Source organism: Acomys minous (assembly GCF_964271855.1).
Source record: "Acomys minous genome assembly, chromosome: 3".
Taxonomy (NCBI): Eukaryota; Metazoa; Chordata; class Mammalia; order Rodentia; family Muridae; genus Acomys; species Acomys minous.
Genome location: NC_140485.1, coordinates 1,184,465 through 1,200,238, shown reverse-complemented (window position 1 = coordinate 1,200,238; position 15,774 = coordinate 1,184,465). Strand labels below are relative to the sequence as shown.

At 46.9% G+C, this 15,774-nt stretch overlaps 1 protein-coding gene across 1 annotated transcript in view; it reads right to left on the bottom strand.

The window, feature by feature from the left end:
* Positions 1 to 15,774, bottom strand: part of NAPB (NSF attachment protein beta) — a 48,419-nt gene that overhangs the window by 10,834 nt on the left and 21,811 nt on the right. The window contains exons 3-7 of the mRNA XM_084776533.1: positions 12,173 to 12,289; positions 10,328 to 10,374; positions 10,117 to 10,194; positions 4,649 to 4,704; positions 4,417 to 4,501 (exon numbers count right to left, since the gene is read on the bottom strand). Coding sequence (XP_084632659.1) covers positions 4,417 to 4,501; positions 4,649 to 4,704; positions 10,117 to 10,194; positions 10,328 to 10,374; positions 12,173 to 12,289 — 383 coding nt within the window. The remainder of the gene's footprint in view (positions 1 to 4,416; positions 4,502 to 4,648; positions 4,705 to 10,116; positions 10,195 to 10,327; positions 10,375 to 12,172; positions 12,290 to 15,774) is intronic.

The following is a 15,774-nucleotide window of genomic DNA, read 5'->3' as shown; positions in this document are numbered from 1 at the left end:
TTTATTAATGGAGTAGAGAACAAAGCTGTATGCTATTTTAATAGATGTGCAAAAGGACCTAACAAAATCCAACATCCTTTGACAGGAAATGCACTGAATAAAAAAAGGAGCCGAGCATGGTGGCACTCGCCTTTAATCCCAGCACTTGGGAGGCAGAGGCAGGCAGACTGATGTGAGCTCGAGGCTAGCCTGGTCTACAAAGTGAGTTCAGGACAGCTAAGGCTACACAGAGAAACCCTGTCTTTAAAAAACCAAACCAAACCAAACCAAATCAAAACAAAAACAACAACAACAACAACAAAAAAGCAAAAAAGGAAGAGACAAGATCTTCCTTAGATTGATATAAAGCATTAACAGCACCTGGCAGCACACTTAATGAGAGACCAGAGTGCATCCTCTGCAATCAGGAAAAAGAAAGACAAGCATTTCTATATTAAGTGCTGTAATGGAGATTCCAATCAGAGTAATTGACAAGAAATGGTATAAAAGATATTGGGGAGGAAAAACTAAATATCTTGTATATAGAAAATTCTATGAAATCAACAAAATAATTAGAGCTAATAAACAAGCACAGCATGGTGACAGCACAAAAAAATAAACAAGCAAAACACCAACTGTCTGAACAATCTGAGGAGGATATTTAACTTCAAAACATAACTGAACAGAGTTACAAAAGCATCCTGTGTGAATACTGTGATGGTTAGTTAATATGACTGTCAGCTTGGGACTAGAGCAATGGCTCGGTAGCTTAGAGCGCCTGCTGCTCTTGCAGAGGACCAGCGTTCAGTTCTCAGCATCCACACGGCAGCGCACAACCACCTGTAATTCTACTCCCTGGGAAGCCTATGCCCTTTTCTACAGGAACCAAACACCAGGTACGCATGTGGTGCACATATATACAGGCAGCCAAAGCATCCATATACATAAAATAGGTAGATACATGAATAGATAGATGATAGATTAGATAGACAGACAGACAGACAGACAGATAGATAAAAATATGACTTTCCACTTGACAGGATCCATAGTTATCTAGGCAGCAGGCCCTCGGCTTTGCCTGTGATAGATTACATGGCTTAGCCTAGCCTCTGAGCATGTCTGTGAGACTTTCTAAATTAGGTGAACTGACATTGGTAAACATGTGACATAAATAAAGAGGAAGTGAGTTGACTATTAGCCTTCAGCGCTCTCTGCCTCCTGATTGTGGACACCACGTGACCAGCTGTGTCAAATCCTGCTGCCGTGAGTTCCCAACCATAGAATTCTCCTGAAGTATAAGCCGAAATAAACCTTTCCTCCTCTTCTTTCTTAATTTTTTGGGGGGGAGGGAGATTGTTTGTTTGATTTTGGGTTTTTTTGAGACAGGGTTTCTCTGTGTAGGCCTTGCTGTCCTGGATCTCTGTCTGTAGACCAGGCTGGCCTCAAATTCAGAGATCTGCCTGCCTCTGTCTCCCAAGCACTGGGACTAAAGACGTGCACCACCAATATCTGGCTAAACCTTTCCTTCTTTATTTTTGCCAGGCATTTACTCACAGCAACACAAAAAGTAAGTAATTTATGTCTAGACCGAAGACTACAGATTCACAATTGACAATATTCTTTGAGGATTCACTCTGTGTGCCAACTTGAGTAGACCATGGGTGCCAATACCACCCTGAATGTTTCTGAATAAGATTAGCAGCATTTCAATCGCAGAGGAGAAAAGCAGACGTCCCTCCCCCAACAGAGACAGGCCTCAGTCCAGACCAATTACAAGGCTAAGCAGCGAGGCTAGTGAGATGGGTGGCTCAGAGGGAAAAGGTACTTGTCACCAAGCCTGGCAGCATGCTCATTTCCTGGATTCACAGGGTGGAGGGAACTGACTTCTGTAAGTTGTCCTGGCATTTGACAATCTGCCCCAATAAAGAAATTAATGTAATAAAAATGTTTTTTGTTTTTTAAGTTTAAGCAGAGGACAGCTGATCCTCCTCACCGGGCATGGCAGATCTAGATCCAAAACACTGCCTGTCTGTATTTGGGCTCACATCATCTGTTCTCATGACAGATCTGGGCCATGTAAGCCTCTACCATTGAGAGTGAACCCCTAAAAATCATCCCTCTCTTTTCTTCTTGCACCCCAACCTGTTGGCTCTCTCTAGAGAACTTTCTGCTTTGAACTGTTCTACACACTCAGTTCAAGTCCTGCTAACGGAGAAGCTAGCCACACACTGATCCGCAGTTGTTACTTTAAGGCGCCCAGCAAGGACAGTCTGGAGAAAGAAGAGTCAACTGCAAGACTGACAGTCCGTGATTTCAAACTTCCCTATAAAGACATAGTTGTCAGAACAACGTGATACTGGCATAAAGCTAAACAGATGGATGGAGTACAGAGCCCAGAATTAATTCCTCTGTATCAGTGAGAAAACTTCCAGCAGGAGTCCCAGACCAGTCATTTGCAAGATGCCAATGAGAAAAGTGATGTCTGTATGTCAGAGGGAGGGGTATCCCTGCCTAACATGCACACAATGGCTTAACTCAGAATAGATAAAAGACTTAAACCTAAGTTTTGGCTATTCAGGCTGACTCAGGCACCTCGCTGTGAAGCTGCACCTGAGGAGCTCCAACAGGCAGGCCCCACCCACTGGACTTCCCTAGCAGACTGTGGTAACTGTCACTCACAGCCCCGAGGTGGGAGAGTACACAGATCCTGCCCCACAAGAAAAAAATCCCACCAATGCTGAAGAGGAAAGCCCACCAGTCCCTGGGCTCCCACAGACTTCAGGACGTGAAATCCCACCAATCCGCACCTTAAAAATCTCCACCCCCTAAAAAACCCTGTATAAGCCCCGCCTGCTTTTCAGTTCTCATTCTCCCTGAGCAGAGGCAGCCACCCCTAGATTGGGCCCTCCCAATAAATCTCTTGTTATGAGATTTGACTCATTGGAAGAAGCCAAGAAGCAAAGAAACAAAAAAGGGAAGAAGCAAAGAAGAGGAGCAGGGCTGAGGCTCCGGAGCTCCTCAGATCAGCTGGGGACAGCCTCCCCTGGGAGTTGCAATGTCCCCGCTGAGGAGGCTTCCTGTCAGAGCTGTGGCTCCTGGGCTCCCAAGTCTCAGGACACCTTTCCATGCAAGCAGGACCGCCAACACTAAGGGCAAAAATCTCAAGAGTCTTAGAACAAATCACAGGTTAAAATGACTCATGATGCTCAAAATTTGGCTATACATAGACATGATACCAGAAGCACAGAGAGCAGAAAGGGATAGACAAGGAGACCTCATAAAGATTAAACACGTAGGGGCTGGCACAAGGGCTCATTTGGTAAAGTCCTTGTTGCTAAGCCTTAAGAGCAGAGTTTGGCCAGGTGGTGGTGGTGCACGCCAATAATGCCCAGCACTCTGAGTCTGAAGCCCGTCTGGTCTACTGAGCTAGTTCCAGGAGACCCAGGCTTAAACACAGAGAAACCTTATCTCAAAAAAACAAAAAGCAAAACACCTGAGTCTGATTCCTGAGACCCACATAGTAAGGGGAGAGAACCAATTCCTTCAAGCTGTACTCTGTTTACAACAGGTGGCACTCACATACTTCACACATACAAAATAAATAAATGCAAAATTTTATTTTAAAAATTGAAAAAAACTACGTCAAGGGATAAAACAGAATGAAAAGGAAATCCATAAAATGGGGGGGGGGGCAGGGGAAATGCTTGTAAGTAAATTTATTCCTAACCATAAAGGACTTGTATCCTAAGGTCTAGGATTAAAGAACACCTAAATCTCAAAATAAAGAAGTACTCAGAAATTTCGCCAGAGATGCAAAGTGGCGGTGAGCACATTAAAATGACTATCACTCATCATGAGAGGAAATACAGATGACCCTGCACATTCATTAGGGATCACAGAGAGATGCTGCGAGGACTGGAGAAGCTGAGCCCTGGGTCTGGAGCTGGGAATATTCAATGATCCTGCTCTCTGTGAGGGTCTGGTAGCGCCTCAGCAAGGTGGGCGTGGCTATACCAAGGTGGGCGTGGCTATACCAAGAAGCCCAACAATCCTGATTGCACGCCCAGGCATGTGGTCAAGACAACCGAGAACATGCTCCGACACGCATCAAGTACAAATGGTCACAGCAATTTACCCTCAGTAGCCCCCAAGTGGAAGCTCCCCAAATGCCTATCAACAGATGAACATATAAGCCAGAATATTATTCAGTCATGAAATCACTGAAACACTGACACATGTTACAATATGAAGAACCAAGTCAGTCACAGAAGGACAGATGGTGCGGTGTCCCATATATGTGAAAGCATCAAGAACGGCAAGTCAGGGAAGGAGGAAGCAGGCTGTGTTTCCAAGCTTGTCTCGGGCGTGAGGGGAAGGCTCTAGCAGTAGGTAGTAGTGATGGTTACACACTTTGTCAGGTGACAACAGTGTCCTCACCTGCTCGTAGATCTCGATGGCTTTCTGGTACTGCTCCAGCTGTGCAGCGTAGGCTGCCACCTTCAGCAGACACTTGTTAGCAGAGCTGAAAGTAGGACAGTGCAGAGTAAGGGACAGTACTGAGGAGACACGGCCTGAGAACACTTGCTTCTGGCAGAGATGTTCAGACGACATAGGCATGTCCTTTATCAAGTATGAAAAGCCCATTACTGATACAAAGAAAAGCACTTGCCTGTTAGATTCCTCTCCTTTGTAATAATCAGCAGATTGTTCATAATGTGCAATAGCCTGAAAGAACATACATTTAATTTACAAACAATTCATTCAAAGGACTGTATTAAAAACTCCATGCGGGGCTGGTAGGATGGCTGCTTTACTCTGGCTTATATGCTCATCTGTTGACAGGCATTTGAGGAGCTTCCACTTGGGGTCTACTGAGGGTAAACTGCTGTGACCAACTGCACTTGACGAGTGTGGGAGCGTGCTCTCAGCAGTAGGTAAGGCACCTGCCACCAAGCCTGACAGTCCCAGTTTGATTGCTGAGCTCTCACAGTGGAAGGAGAGAAGGATTTCCACAAGGTGTCCCCTGATGTTCACAAGTGTGTCATGGCAGACATGTGCACATACAAACCAAATGAACGAATGTAAACCATAATTTAAAACTACATGTACACAATTTCCCCCTGATAGTTAAGCTCATTCCAGTGACAAATCTTTCAGAACTTGGCCTCCTCAGTAAATACAGTAAAGCCTGTAGCCCTAAAGCCTCCTGCAGACAGAATGCTTCGATCCATCAGAATCCATCTGTGGTGGACTGAATGAGAAATGTCCCTCTTAGGCTCATGTATTTGACAACTTGGTCCTGGCTGGTGATGCTGTAGGCAAGGTTACGGGGAAGTGCAGGCGTGATGAAGGAAGCGCATCACTGGGGTGCTCTGTGAGTTTATGGCCTCACCCCACTTGTAGTTGCTTCTCCTCCGTATGAGGCGGCGGATGTGGTCTCTTGGCTTACTGCTTCTGCCACAGTGCCTGTTGTTTGCGGTCATGTCTTCCTGACATGGTGGACTCTATCCTGTAGACCTCTAAGCCAAAATAAGTTCTTTGTTTCATAAATTGCTTTTGGCCATGCTAGTTTATTTAAACAAACAAAAAGGAACCAATAGCTTCCCCGACTCACAGCAAACAGATCGGCTTCCGCTGCAGGACCAGTTCTCTGTTGGACTATGAACAACCTGATGTCTTATTCGGTACTCTTCTCTTTTCCATTTCCCGAAAGCTAAAAGGCATGGCGAGTCTGGGATGACTGACACCTCAGACTGAAGACAGCAGAATTCTGTCAGCTTGCTTCCTAACCGACCCCTTACCCCGGCATACTCACCACTTAGTGAACTCTGAGGCGGTTAGTCTACAACTTACTGCAGCAGCTTTGACTGCGCCTACAAGTGTCACCTGACAAAGTGTTCCTTCCATTTAAAATGTGGGACGCCCAAACCACACTCAAACGGAGAAAGCAGAAAGCTAGAAGCACCCATGAGTGCGTGACAGGGTTAGGGAAATCAGAACGCAGGACACTTCAGAAGGCAAACCAGGCTCTATAGCTCTCTCAGGGACCCAAACAACGCAAAGCAGCTCCCAGAGCAGGGGCCACATACCGCTCTGCTGGGAAGAATTGGCGGCTCTGCAGGCAGGTGTGGGGGAAGCAGAGCACGCACACAGGGAAGGGCCTGAAAACCAATGGAGTCTCCCACCCAAGTGGCAGCAGGTAAGTCTGAGGAGGCTTTAAGGCTGGGATGAGGCAAGCATTTTCAGTAGTGCCTCAAACCATAGTTTGGGGTGTAGGAGTTGATAGAGCTCTGCTGGCAAGCACTCAGTGATCCTGGAGCAACACGGCTACCAACAATGTAGGAATGAGTGCTGTGTCCTAGCGACTGACAGCGAACTTCAGGTTTGCATGATTTAAACACTTTTAAATTTTGTTTCTTTGGGGAGGAGGGCTACAAGCACGTAGAAGTAAGTGGACACTTGGTGGAGTTGATTTTCTCCTCTGCTTTGTCTTGGTTCTGGGGATCCGACTAGTTCTTCATGCTGTGTAAGTGCTTTACCCCTGAGCCGTCCCACTGGCCCGATTTCATGATTATTTCTGTGCCACGGTGATTTTTCTTCTGATGGTTAAACAGCGAAACACTGTCGTTGGCTTGCCAACACACAGAAGCAAGCAGTCCTTTGCCTTAATTTACAAAGCTTTCCCAATAAGCTCAAAAGACACAACTAGTGGCATATGAAAACCAGACTAAAGGTGCTAGGCATAGAAATAAAACAAATAGAACATAACAGGCCCGGGAAATACAGTTGACTATCCTTTTAAAGCCCATGGCATATGCCTATCTATAATGCAGTGATCACACCAAAGCCAATGCTAATGAGGTCTTCGGGTTGCGGAGAAACCCATGAACACACAACTTAAGCAATTCTGCAAAGAGACATCTCTACAGTGTGTTTCATCCACACTGCCTACCTACCTAATATGCCCCACACATAGATTTCCTTATAACAGGAAAAAGATAAAAACAACCTCACTGGTTCACCATGTGAGCGACAGTTAGAGGGAAGGGGTAGAAGACCAACAGGTGCACTCTGAGCGCTTTTAACAAATATGAGACTCCATACAGAAAGCAGCAGGACAGGTCAATCCTTTGCAATCCTTCTCAGCACGGTCACACACATGATGCCATCTCCCACAGAAAGGGGAGGACCAGGACTGCTGTCAATCATAGCATCCCTGAACCCAGGATAATGGCTACCAAATGACAGGCGCTCAGTAAACTGAAGCAAATGAACAAAAGTACGGCACAAACAAATGCCCCTACCACACCACGGGCAATATTCCAAGTAATACAAAGGACCGAAGAACAAGATTTTCAGCAAATTTATCATTGGAAGAGAAAACAAAAAGCTCTTGGGACTGGGGTGTAGCCCCGTGGTAGAGTGAGGCCTTGGAACTGATGCCTGGCCGCCTGCCCTCCTCCTTCTGAACTGCTCTCATTCTTTGAACTGCTTAACACTATTTCCATTATAATAAATGGGTCAGGGCATGAAAGCATAGTGTGTCTTCTTTAAAACTCTTGGCCCACAGACCCCATTCCTAGGGAGAGGGAGGTGTCCTCTTCCTAGTTCTTCACTGAGAGCAATGAACAAGGCCGAGCCGAGCCAGATGGAGCCGCTACCTCAGACAGGAGCGGGAGAGGTGTAACAATTTGTTCTAGCTTAATATTTATTGGGAGGATACCCATTATAAGCTGGGGTTTTTTGTTTGTTTTGTTTTATTTTTATATTTGTGGTTTTGTTTTTGACAGTGCCACTGGAATTGGCCTGAAACTTGCTATGCAGACCAGGATGGCCTTGAACTTACAAAGATTTCATTGCTTCTGCCTTCCTGAATGCTGAGACTAAAGCCACATCTCGCAGTAAGGTTTTAATTATTTATTTTTTGAGAGTATAATTACATCATTCTCCCCATCCCTTCTTTTCCTCCAGACCCTCTCTGCTCTCTTTCAAATTCATGGTCTATTTTTTTGATTAATTGTTGTTACACATATATTCCTAAACACACAAATACAAGCTGCTCACTGTATAGCAAGGCTGATGTTTTGGTATTGATAACTAATTGATGTGATTGTCCCTGGGGAGACTATTGCTCCTGCTCTCAGCATCCCTTTGCTGCCAGCAGTTCTCTGTCTAGGGCTGAGGCCTCCCGGGCTTTCCTCTCTCCATGCTCACATGCCTATTGCTGCCGTCCCTATTCAGCTCATGTCTGAGCAGTCCTGCTGGCAAGGGTTTATGGACGTAGCCTCCAGGGAGAGACAACCTCACAGCAACACCCCTGTTCCCCTGACTCTCACATTTTTCCACTTTCTCGTTTGAAAAGGCCTTAGTGCTAAAGTTGCATCATAAGTTGTTTTTTTTTTTTTTTAACAATGCTAATCAAACCAAAGCCTGACTCCATGTTTCCCCAAGTTCGAGCAGAAAGACTCAGGAAAGGAGAGCAGTCAGTTACCAATGGCTCTTCACTCCAGTGGCATTTTCACTTAACAGGCGTTTGCGGGCCCTGGTGCTGAACGGGAGCCCACTGTGTCTCACCATTTCAACCCTGAGAGTTCATTGTGCAGATGGAACACTGTTAATGAACCTTAAGTAGGTTCAATTCCCTTAGAACAGATGGCCTCCAGTCCAAGACTAAGCTACTGGTATGTGCCCATCCTATGCTGTAAGCAACACTATTAAATCAGGTTTTTCAGTAGACAAAACCAGAAACAACCTATGTCTCCCCTGGGCCGTTAAGGACCACCTACGTGTGTAGGATCTGTTTACATGTGGGTGAGTTTTTTACCTCAGGAAGCTACAGGACGTCATGTGATGCATGACGTCACATCTCTCGTAGCCTAATGGCGGAAATATGTGAGTGAATCAAGAGAATGAGTGGGCATCTGTCACCCTGACAGCGAACAGTGTCTGGAACAAACCAGTACTTTGGGTTAATTGATTTCTCAAACATAAATTCCACACTTCACTGACCATCACCCTGTGAATCCACCCAGGGGAAGAGAAGACAAGGACGGCTCATAAGATGTAAGAGCCTCAAAGTCAGGAGTGTGACAAGCTACCGTGCTCCCCCCCCCACCCCCCCCCACCCCCGTGTGTGTGTGTGTGTGTGTGTGTGTGTGTGTGTGTGTGTGTGTAAAATATATATAACTTTTTATTTTGAGACAGTGCTTTGTTAGGCAGCCATACTGGCGTCCATACATGCAGACAAAACACCCATACATATAAAAACGAATCTTTAAAAAAAAAAACTTAGCCAGGCGTAGTGGCGCACGCCTTTAATTCCAGAACTCTGGAGGCAGAGGCAGGCGGATCGCTGTGAGTCCGAGGCCAGCCTGGTCTACAAAGTGAGTCCAGGACAGCCAAGGCTACACAGAGAAACCCTGTCTTGAAAAACCAAAACCAAAAACAAAAACAAAAACAAAACAAAACAAAAAAACCTAAAAACTCAAAGCAGTGGGTACAGACTGACTCACTAGCATCAAGGCTCACTTGAGAATCTGAGATGAGGGGATGAGGAAGCAAATGTGGGAGACCAGCTGGGGGCTCTGGCACTAATCACATGAAACTGGGGACAAGGAACTGAGAAGAGCTGAGGCACAGGAGCAGTGAGAACAGTACCCAGCTGGGTGGCACTAGAGAAAGCGCAGGGACACCTGCTGACCAGAGTGGGGTGTGGGAGATCGATCGGGGTGGCGAGCGAGAAGAGAATCCAGTCTAAGACCCCCTGGCTCAGAGGTAATGAAGAAAAGCTGGCAAGCAGGCCAGATGAGAGCAGCGACGCTGAGTGAGCGATGCTGACTGAGGGCGCAGGGTTTGCCTTCAGCTTCTCCAGAGCCTTAGAGAACGTCACTAGACAGGTGGGAAGTCTTCTCACCATTCTGACACCGAGCAAAGCACAAACAACAGGTGAGCTAAGTAAATCTCAGGCGCTCCAGCAAAAAGCCACTTTACTCAGCTAACCAAGCGGAGGCAGTTTCCTCCCGGACTCCTGTAATGATTCTGGACCCCTCATGTCAGCTGAGAAAGGGGAGGAGAGGATTCCTAAGAGGCCACATGTCCACCTTCTGCACCAAGCCCATGGGCGTGGTCAGTGCTCACCTTCTCAATGTCCACAAGCTCAGTCTCATAGATCTCAGCAATGGTGATGTGGTGCTTGGCTGCGATTGTAAACCTTCCCTAGGGGAGAAAACAGAGTTGTGCGCCTGTTTTACCTACACAGACACCATCTGTTAGGGAACAGGAAGAAATACAACTGTCAAGCCGCTCCAGGCCTCCACCCCACAGCCACTCAAGCAACGCAAGGTCTTACCATGTCTGTGTAAATGTCGATGGCTGCGTTTAAGCAGTTGATAGCCTCTGAAGCGTGGGCATTTAAGAAAAACAACGAGAAGTCCATTCAGTGAAAGAGGGTTCAGCTGAGCCTGATCCCTGGCTGCTACTGGTGGTAAGGAGGTGCAGTTTGGGGTGGAGGGCGGGCAGGCTGGCTAGGAGGAGCGGACACCATCATGCAGGGTCCAGATTCATTAGTGTGGCCTCATTCCCAGCGGCTGCACCAGTATTTAAAGCAGCGTGGCTGCAGTAACGCTGGCTCCACAACTCTCGGGGGTCCGCCCTGGGGCAGACTGTACTAACAAATGAAACAATACCACAGGGATTGCCACCAACATTGATAAATCACACTTGCACTATGCAAGGTAAATGCAGTCTTCATTAATATTATGCATGTCTATATTAATTTTGGAAAATATCACTTCTTGACAAGATAAAGACTATTTCAGCAGTCTCTGCTCTTCAGGCGGCCAACATCTAAAGCACTTTAAAATGCTCGCTCACCTCCTAAGCCATATGTAGAAATGTGTATTTTGGTAGACTGACATAAGAAAATGGGATTGGTATTCCATGTAACGGAAGGAAACTTTACAACGCCAATGCCAAACAATGTCTGCTTCCTATAACCGAGAGCCAGGAAGTTTCCTTCCACACAACGGCATGGCTGGCAGCACCAAGCTCGCTTTCAGTTTGAAAGAGGGAGCAAGGAGGCAAAGCCTAACTGAGGAAACAGAAATGTGCCCAGAACAACAAACATGGAAAGTGAGTTCTCCCTAAGTGCCTTCACCTTACAGATTACAGGAAGACAGGCAGAGCACGTCTGCCTCACCACTCAGGAACACGTAGCCTTCCTGCGGCAGCACTTTCTTTTCCAGTGTTTTACATGTGTTTCCACGGGCACAAACGTTTTTTATCAGAAATTGTGGCCTTACCACTCAGCTCCTTAATTTAATTAGCAAGTGAGCATTTAACTGGTCAATAAACAGTATTAAGGTACAGAGTGTCACTCCGTATAGCCCAGGCTGGACTGCAACTCCCAAGTGCTGGGACCACAGGTGTATGTCACCACAACCAGCCCCAAGCCAGCGCCTGGGATGCCTGTGTGGTCCTCTCCGCACGAAGGCACTGTGATCTACCGCGCTGCCTGTTCAGCTCACACCTGCTGTGCTCAGGATTAATCTTTATACAAAAAAAGCTTGATGGCAGGATTCCTTGGGATACAATCCTAGAAGTTTAGAATTGTGTCTTAAACAAAATAGACTACAAAAGAAAAGAAGACTCAAAGATTCTTTGAGTGGGTATGGAATTTTAATACCTTTAATACTTCTCCAAAAGAAGTAACATTTGCAAAATTTAACTAATTTAAAGTCCAATATTCTTTCTTCAAAAAGAGAATGCTTTGAAAAGCACTTTGAAAACAGTGAAAAGTAGTACTGTGTGGTTAAAACACCTTTTACCCTCGCAAAGTGAAACACCCACAGGAGGACAGGAACAGCAGGATTTCCCTCTTAGTTCAAGAATATATTCCATGAAGCTGAGATAAGGCGCCTGTAATCTCACACTTGGGAAGCACAGACGGGAGAGGGCAGAGCTACGAGTCTGAGGTCAGCTTTAGCTATATGGTAAAAACTAAAAACAAAAAATCCCCCCCGAAAAACTGTCTCAAATGTCCCTTAACTCCTCCAAGTTGATGTGTTGATGATTAAAGAGTTGACATTATTAAATACACCAAAATTTCTTTTTTAAAATCCCACAATGCAAGAATTCTTAGCACAGGCCTCAGCGTGGCACACCGGCCAGTCACAGAGCCGCCTGGTGGCCTTACCTTGAGGGTCCGCCTTCTTGTAAGCGTTCCCAGCATCCACAAAGCTGGTAGCCGAGTCGTGTTTGCTCTGAAGCTGCATGTGGAGTTTGGCGGCTTGACAAAATGCATTTCCTGCAGCTGAAGAAGATACCATAGTTAAGGGTGAGGAACAGCTGCCCAAAGAAGAGTCCCACACAGAAAAGGTCCAGGTCTCTAAAGAGAAGGCCTGCAGCCAGAGACCAAAGGCATCGAGACAAATACAGCTGGGTGTTGTTCACTCTTCCCTGACTGTCTCAGAGGGCCTGCCAAGCATCCTGGACACTGAGCCTGCCAAGCATCCCGGACACTGAGCCGCCTTTCTCTGGCCCACCACTCAACAACAGGTAGCAGTTAGGCTCTTGAGCTCTATCCCACACCATAAGATCAGCCAACAAGGGGTGCTCAGCCTCAAGGCAAAGCACTGAAGCCAAGGGAATTCATCTATTAATTTCTCAATCCCAGTACCCATGGCGTCACTGTGGAATCTGCTCCATGAGGAAAAACATGACTTAGAATAGCAAAGAGCCTTAGGGTTTAAAATACTTGCGGGGAAGAGGAGGTCTGCTAAGATGGATCCTACGTCCCCCGAAGCTGAGCTTACAGTCCTCTCCTGCCTCAGCCTCCCAAGCCTCAGGACCGCAGGCGTGCACTGCCGTGCCCAGGCCCATGTTCTGAATGCTAGGTCTCCAGATGGTGGAGTTATTTTGGTTAGTTCTAGAAGCTTCAAGAGGTATGCCTAGATGAGGCCTGGGGACTAAGGCTTGTCAGGGCCACCTTCCTTTCCTTGCTCTTGTTTCCTGTCCACATAAGGTGAAGAAGCCCCTCTACCACCATCACCCCCTCCACCCTCCACCCCCCCATACCCCACTTCCCCCACCCCTCCACCTCCCACCCCTCCACTGCCATGACATTCTGCCTATGCACATGGGGTCAAACAAGCCCTGACTGAGCCCTGAAGCCTCTCCCCCTTCACACTGTCCTGGGTGCTCTGCTCACAGTGAGGGGCAGTCCTAACAAGCACACAGCAGTGTGCTCTGCTAAACAGCCACTTGTTTTACATTTACTCTTAAGAAACAAAACATCCAATTCCGTGAAAGCTTTAGCTGTTGCCCTCATCTCAAACACCCTCTCTCTCCACAGGTATTAGCCTAATTCCTACATGGACTTATGATAATCACTCAGGGAAAGGAAGTCACGCAAAGCCTGTCGCCTGCTGCAGTTCAATTCTTGTCCTGGGACTCTGTTTCTGACACAAGAGCACACATAAAATTTAGAAAGCATTTACTACCTAGCACAACATGCGTGCTCCTGTGGTCTGATGCAGGTGTCCTCCACCCTTCATATTTTGGAATCCAATACCCATTGGAATAAGATCGCCCACTGGGGCCTTTGAGGAAGTGGTCAGTCCATGAGTGCTCCACACTTGGGAGTGGAATTAGTACCCTTGTACAAGATATTGAAAAGCTGCCTTGCTCCCTCTACCATGTGGGATAAAGCAAGATAATGCCATCTTGGAAGCCAAGAAGGGTCCTCACCAGATACAGAATCTGCTGGCACCTCGGATCTTTGACCCTTCTGCTTCTGAAGTTGTAAGCGATGTACTTCTGTATTTATAAATATGGCTAGCAGCATAAAAGGACTAAAGGAACCGCCAACCAACGAGAACTGGCTTCAGGGCTAGCGCTGAATCAGAATAATCCCGGCTGGCAATCGGGAGCCACGTCCGAGGTACAAGACTCTGAGAAGCGCCAAGGCCCAGCTGGCTGCAGACTTGACAGGCTGTGCTTGAAGCATGCAGTGGCCGGGACCTGCCATGAAGCGCGTGGGAGAGCCGGGCTCTGGAAGCACAGGTGCTGGCCAAGTTCACGACTGCAGGCAACCCTCTCTCCTCAGCACACCCTGTGCTCCAACACGGCTCTTGCTTCTTTACAACTCCCACCACCATTTCACTTTCGACTGCATTCACTGTCCCAGAACCAATCGGGACCTCTCCTTTTCCTGCTGGGGGTACAGCACAACAGCTGGCTCCTTTGGGCTACCTCCATCTTCAAGATGACAGTTGGCGCTGGTTTTACATTTTCATGCCACCACTTTATCCCTTGGAACACACATTCCAGTCACTGCAAACAGCAGCAGCTTGGTCCCCCTGGACCTGGAAGTGTCTTTAAAGGAGAATGGCCTCTGGGAAGTTTCCCAAGTTGTCAGGCTTAATCTGAATAGTGGCTGAAAAGCATCAGTTCAATCATTATAAAAGAACTTTTAAAGTTATAAAATGACAAAACGGTGTCACCACTGCTTTAACTTCAGAGTTTTGTATTTATTCAATTAACAAATAATATATTGAATATCTACCACACCAGAGATACAATGTGGACCCTGGAGATGCAATCAGAATGCAAACACGTAAACACTCTGGCCGTCCAAGGTACATACTAGTGAGGGCCACATACTATGACGATACATGCAAATATAAATACCTAAAACACCACGTAGCCTCCATGTTTTTGCTAGGTGCTAAGGTGGCAGTGGGGAAGACAGTGTTTCCAGGAAGGAGATTATTGTCTATATGGGGTAGTCAAGAGAGAAATGGCTGAGAAGAAAACATTTGAGGATGAACTAGAAGAAAGCAGCAAACAAGGGCAAAAGTGAGCAGATGGAGGTCAGAGTGCATGCCAAGGCTCTGGGGCAGGAGCCAGGGGCGTGAGCAGAGGAGGTCAGTCACAGAAAGGAAGAAGACAGTCCTGGGAGGTCAGTGTACAGACACAATATATGACCCGCCTTATTCAGCCTCTGTCAGACTGACTGGGAGCTAGGCATGGGTGCTACTATCATAGCACCTGGGGGACTGAGGCAGGATGATGCTCCAAGTACAAGATCTACCTGGGCTGATGAGTTCCAGGACAGCCTGGGCAACAGTCAGCAGATATTGTCTCAAGACAAAACTGAGAAAGAGCAGAACATGAGGGCATTGGGGGGGCTAGCTGGTGACCACCACTCTGGCAACAGACAGAGGCAGGTTACATGGAAGGCCTCCACAGGCGCATAGAGGACAGGGGCCTTTCCAAGTGAATTTCCAGGGATATGACCTTCGGAAAAAGCAGGTAACACTCCCAGGTAAGATCAGTTTTCACCTGTGATTATAGGACTTGAATAGAAAAGATGGGCTGCTGGGAGGAATTCTGCTTGTACTCCAGTAAAATACAATGTGGGCATAAGTGCTTTAAAAACCCTTCCATCTCCCTTTTAACTAAAGTGCTACTGCAAACTAAGCTGATAAAGGAACTTCAGAGGCAGATGCAGCCTTTCAGATCCACCCAGCTCAAAAGTATCTTCTCTTTTGAAACAACAAAATGCCTGCCTTAAAGGCAATAGGAAACATAGCTAGTGAGAGGCAGGAGCCACTCTGCACCTTACAACAGTTGTCTGCCAAGCGGGAGGTGCACATTCTCTCTGGCCCAAGGCTGCCTCTCAGTTCACTTACATAAGGACACCGTCACCATCTGAGCTATAGAAGGCTCTTCACCCAGGGGAAGATGATGTCTTTTTCTCTCCAATTAGGATTAGCAAGGGCAATCCCCTCAGAC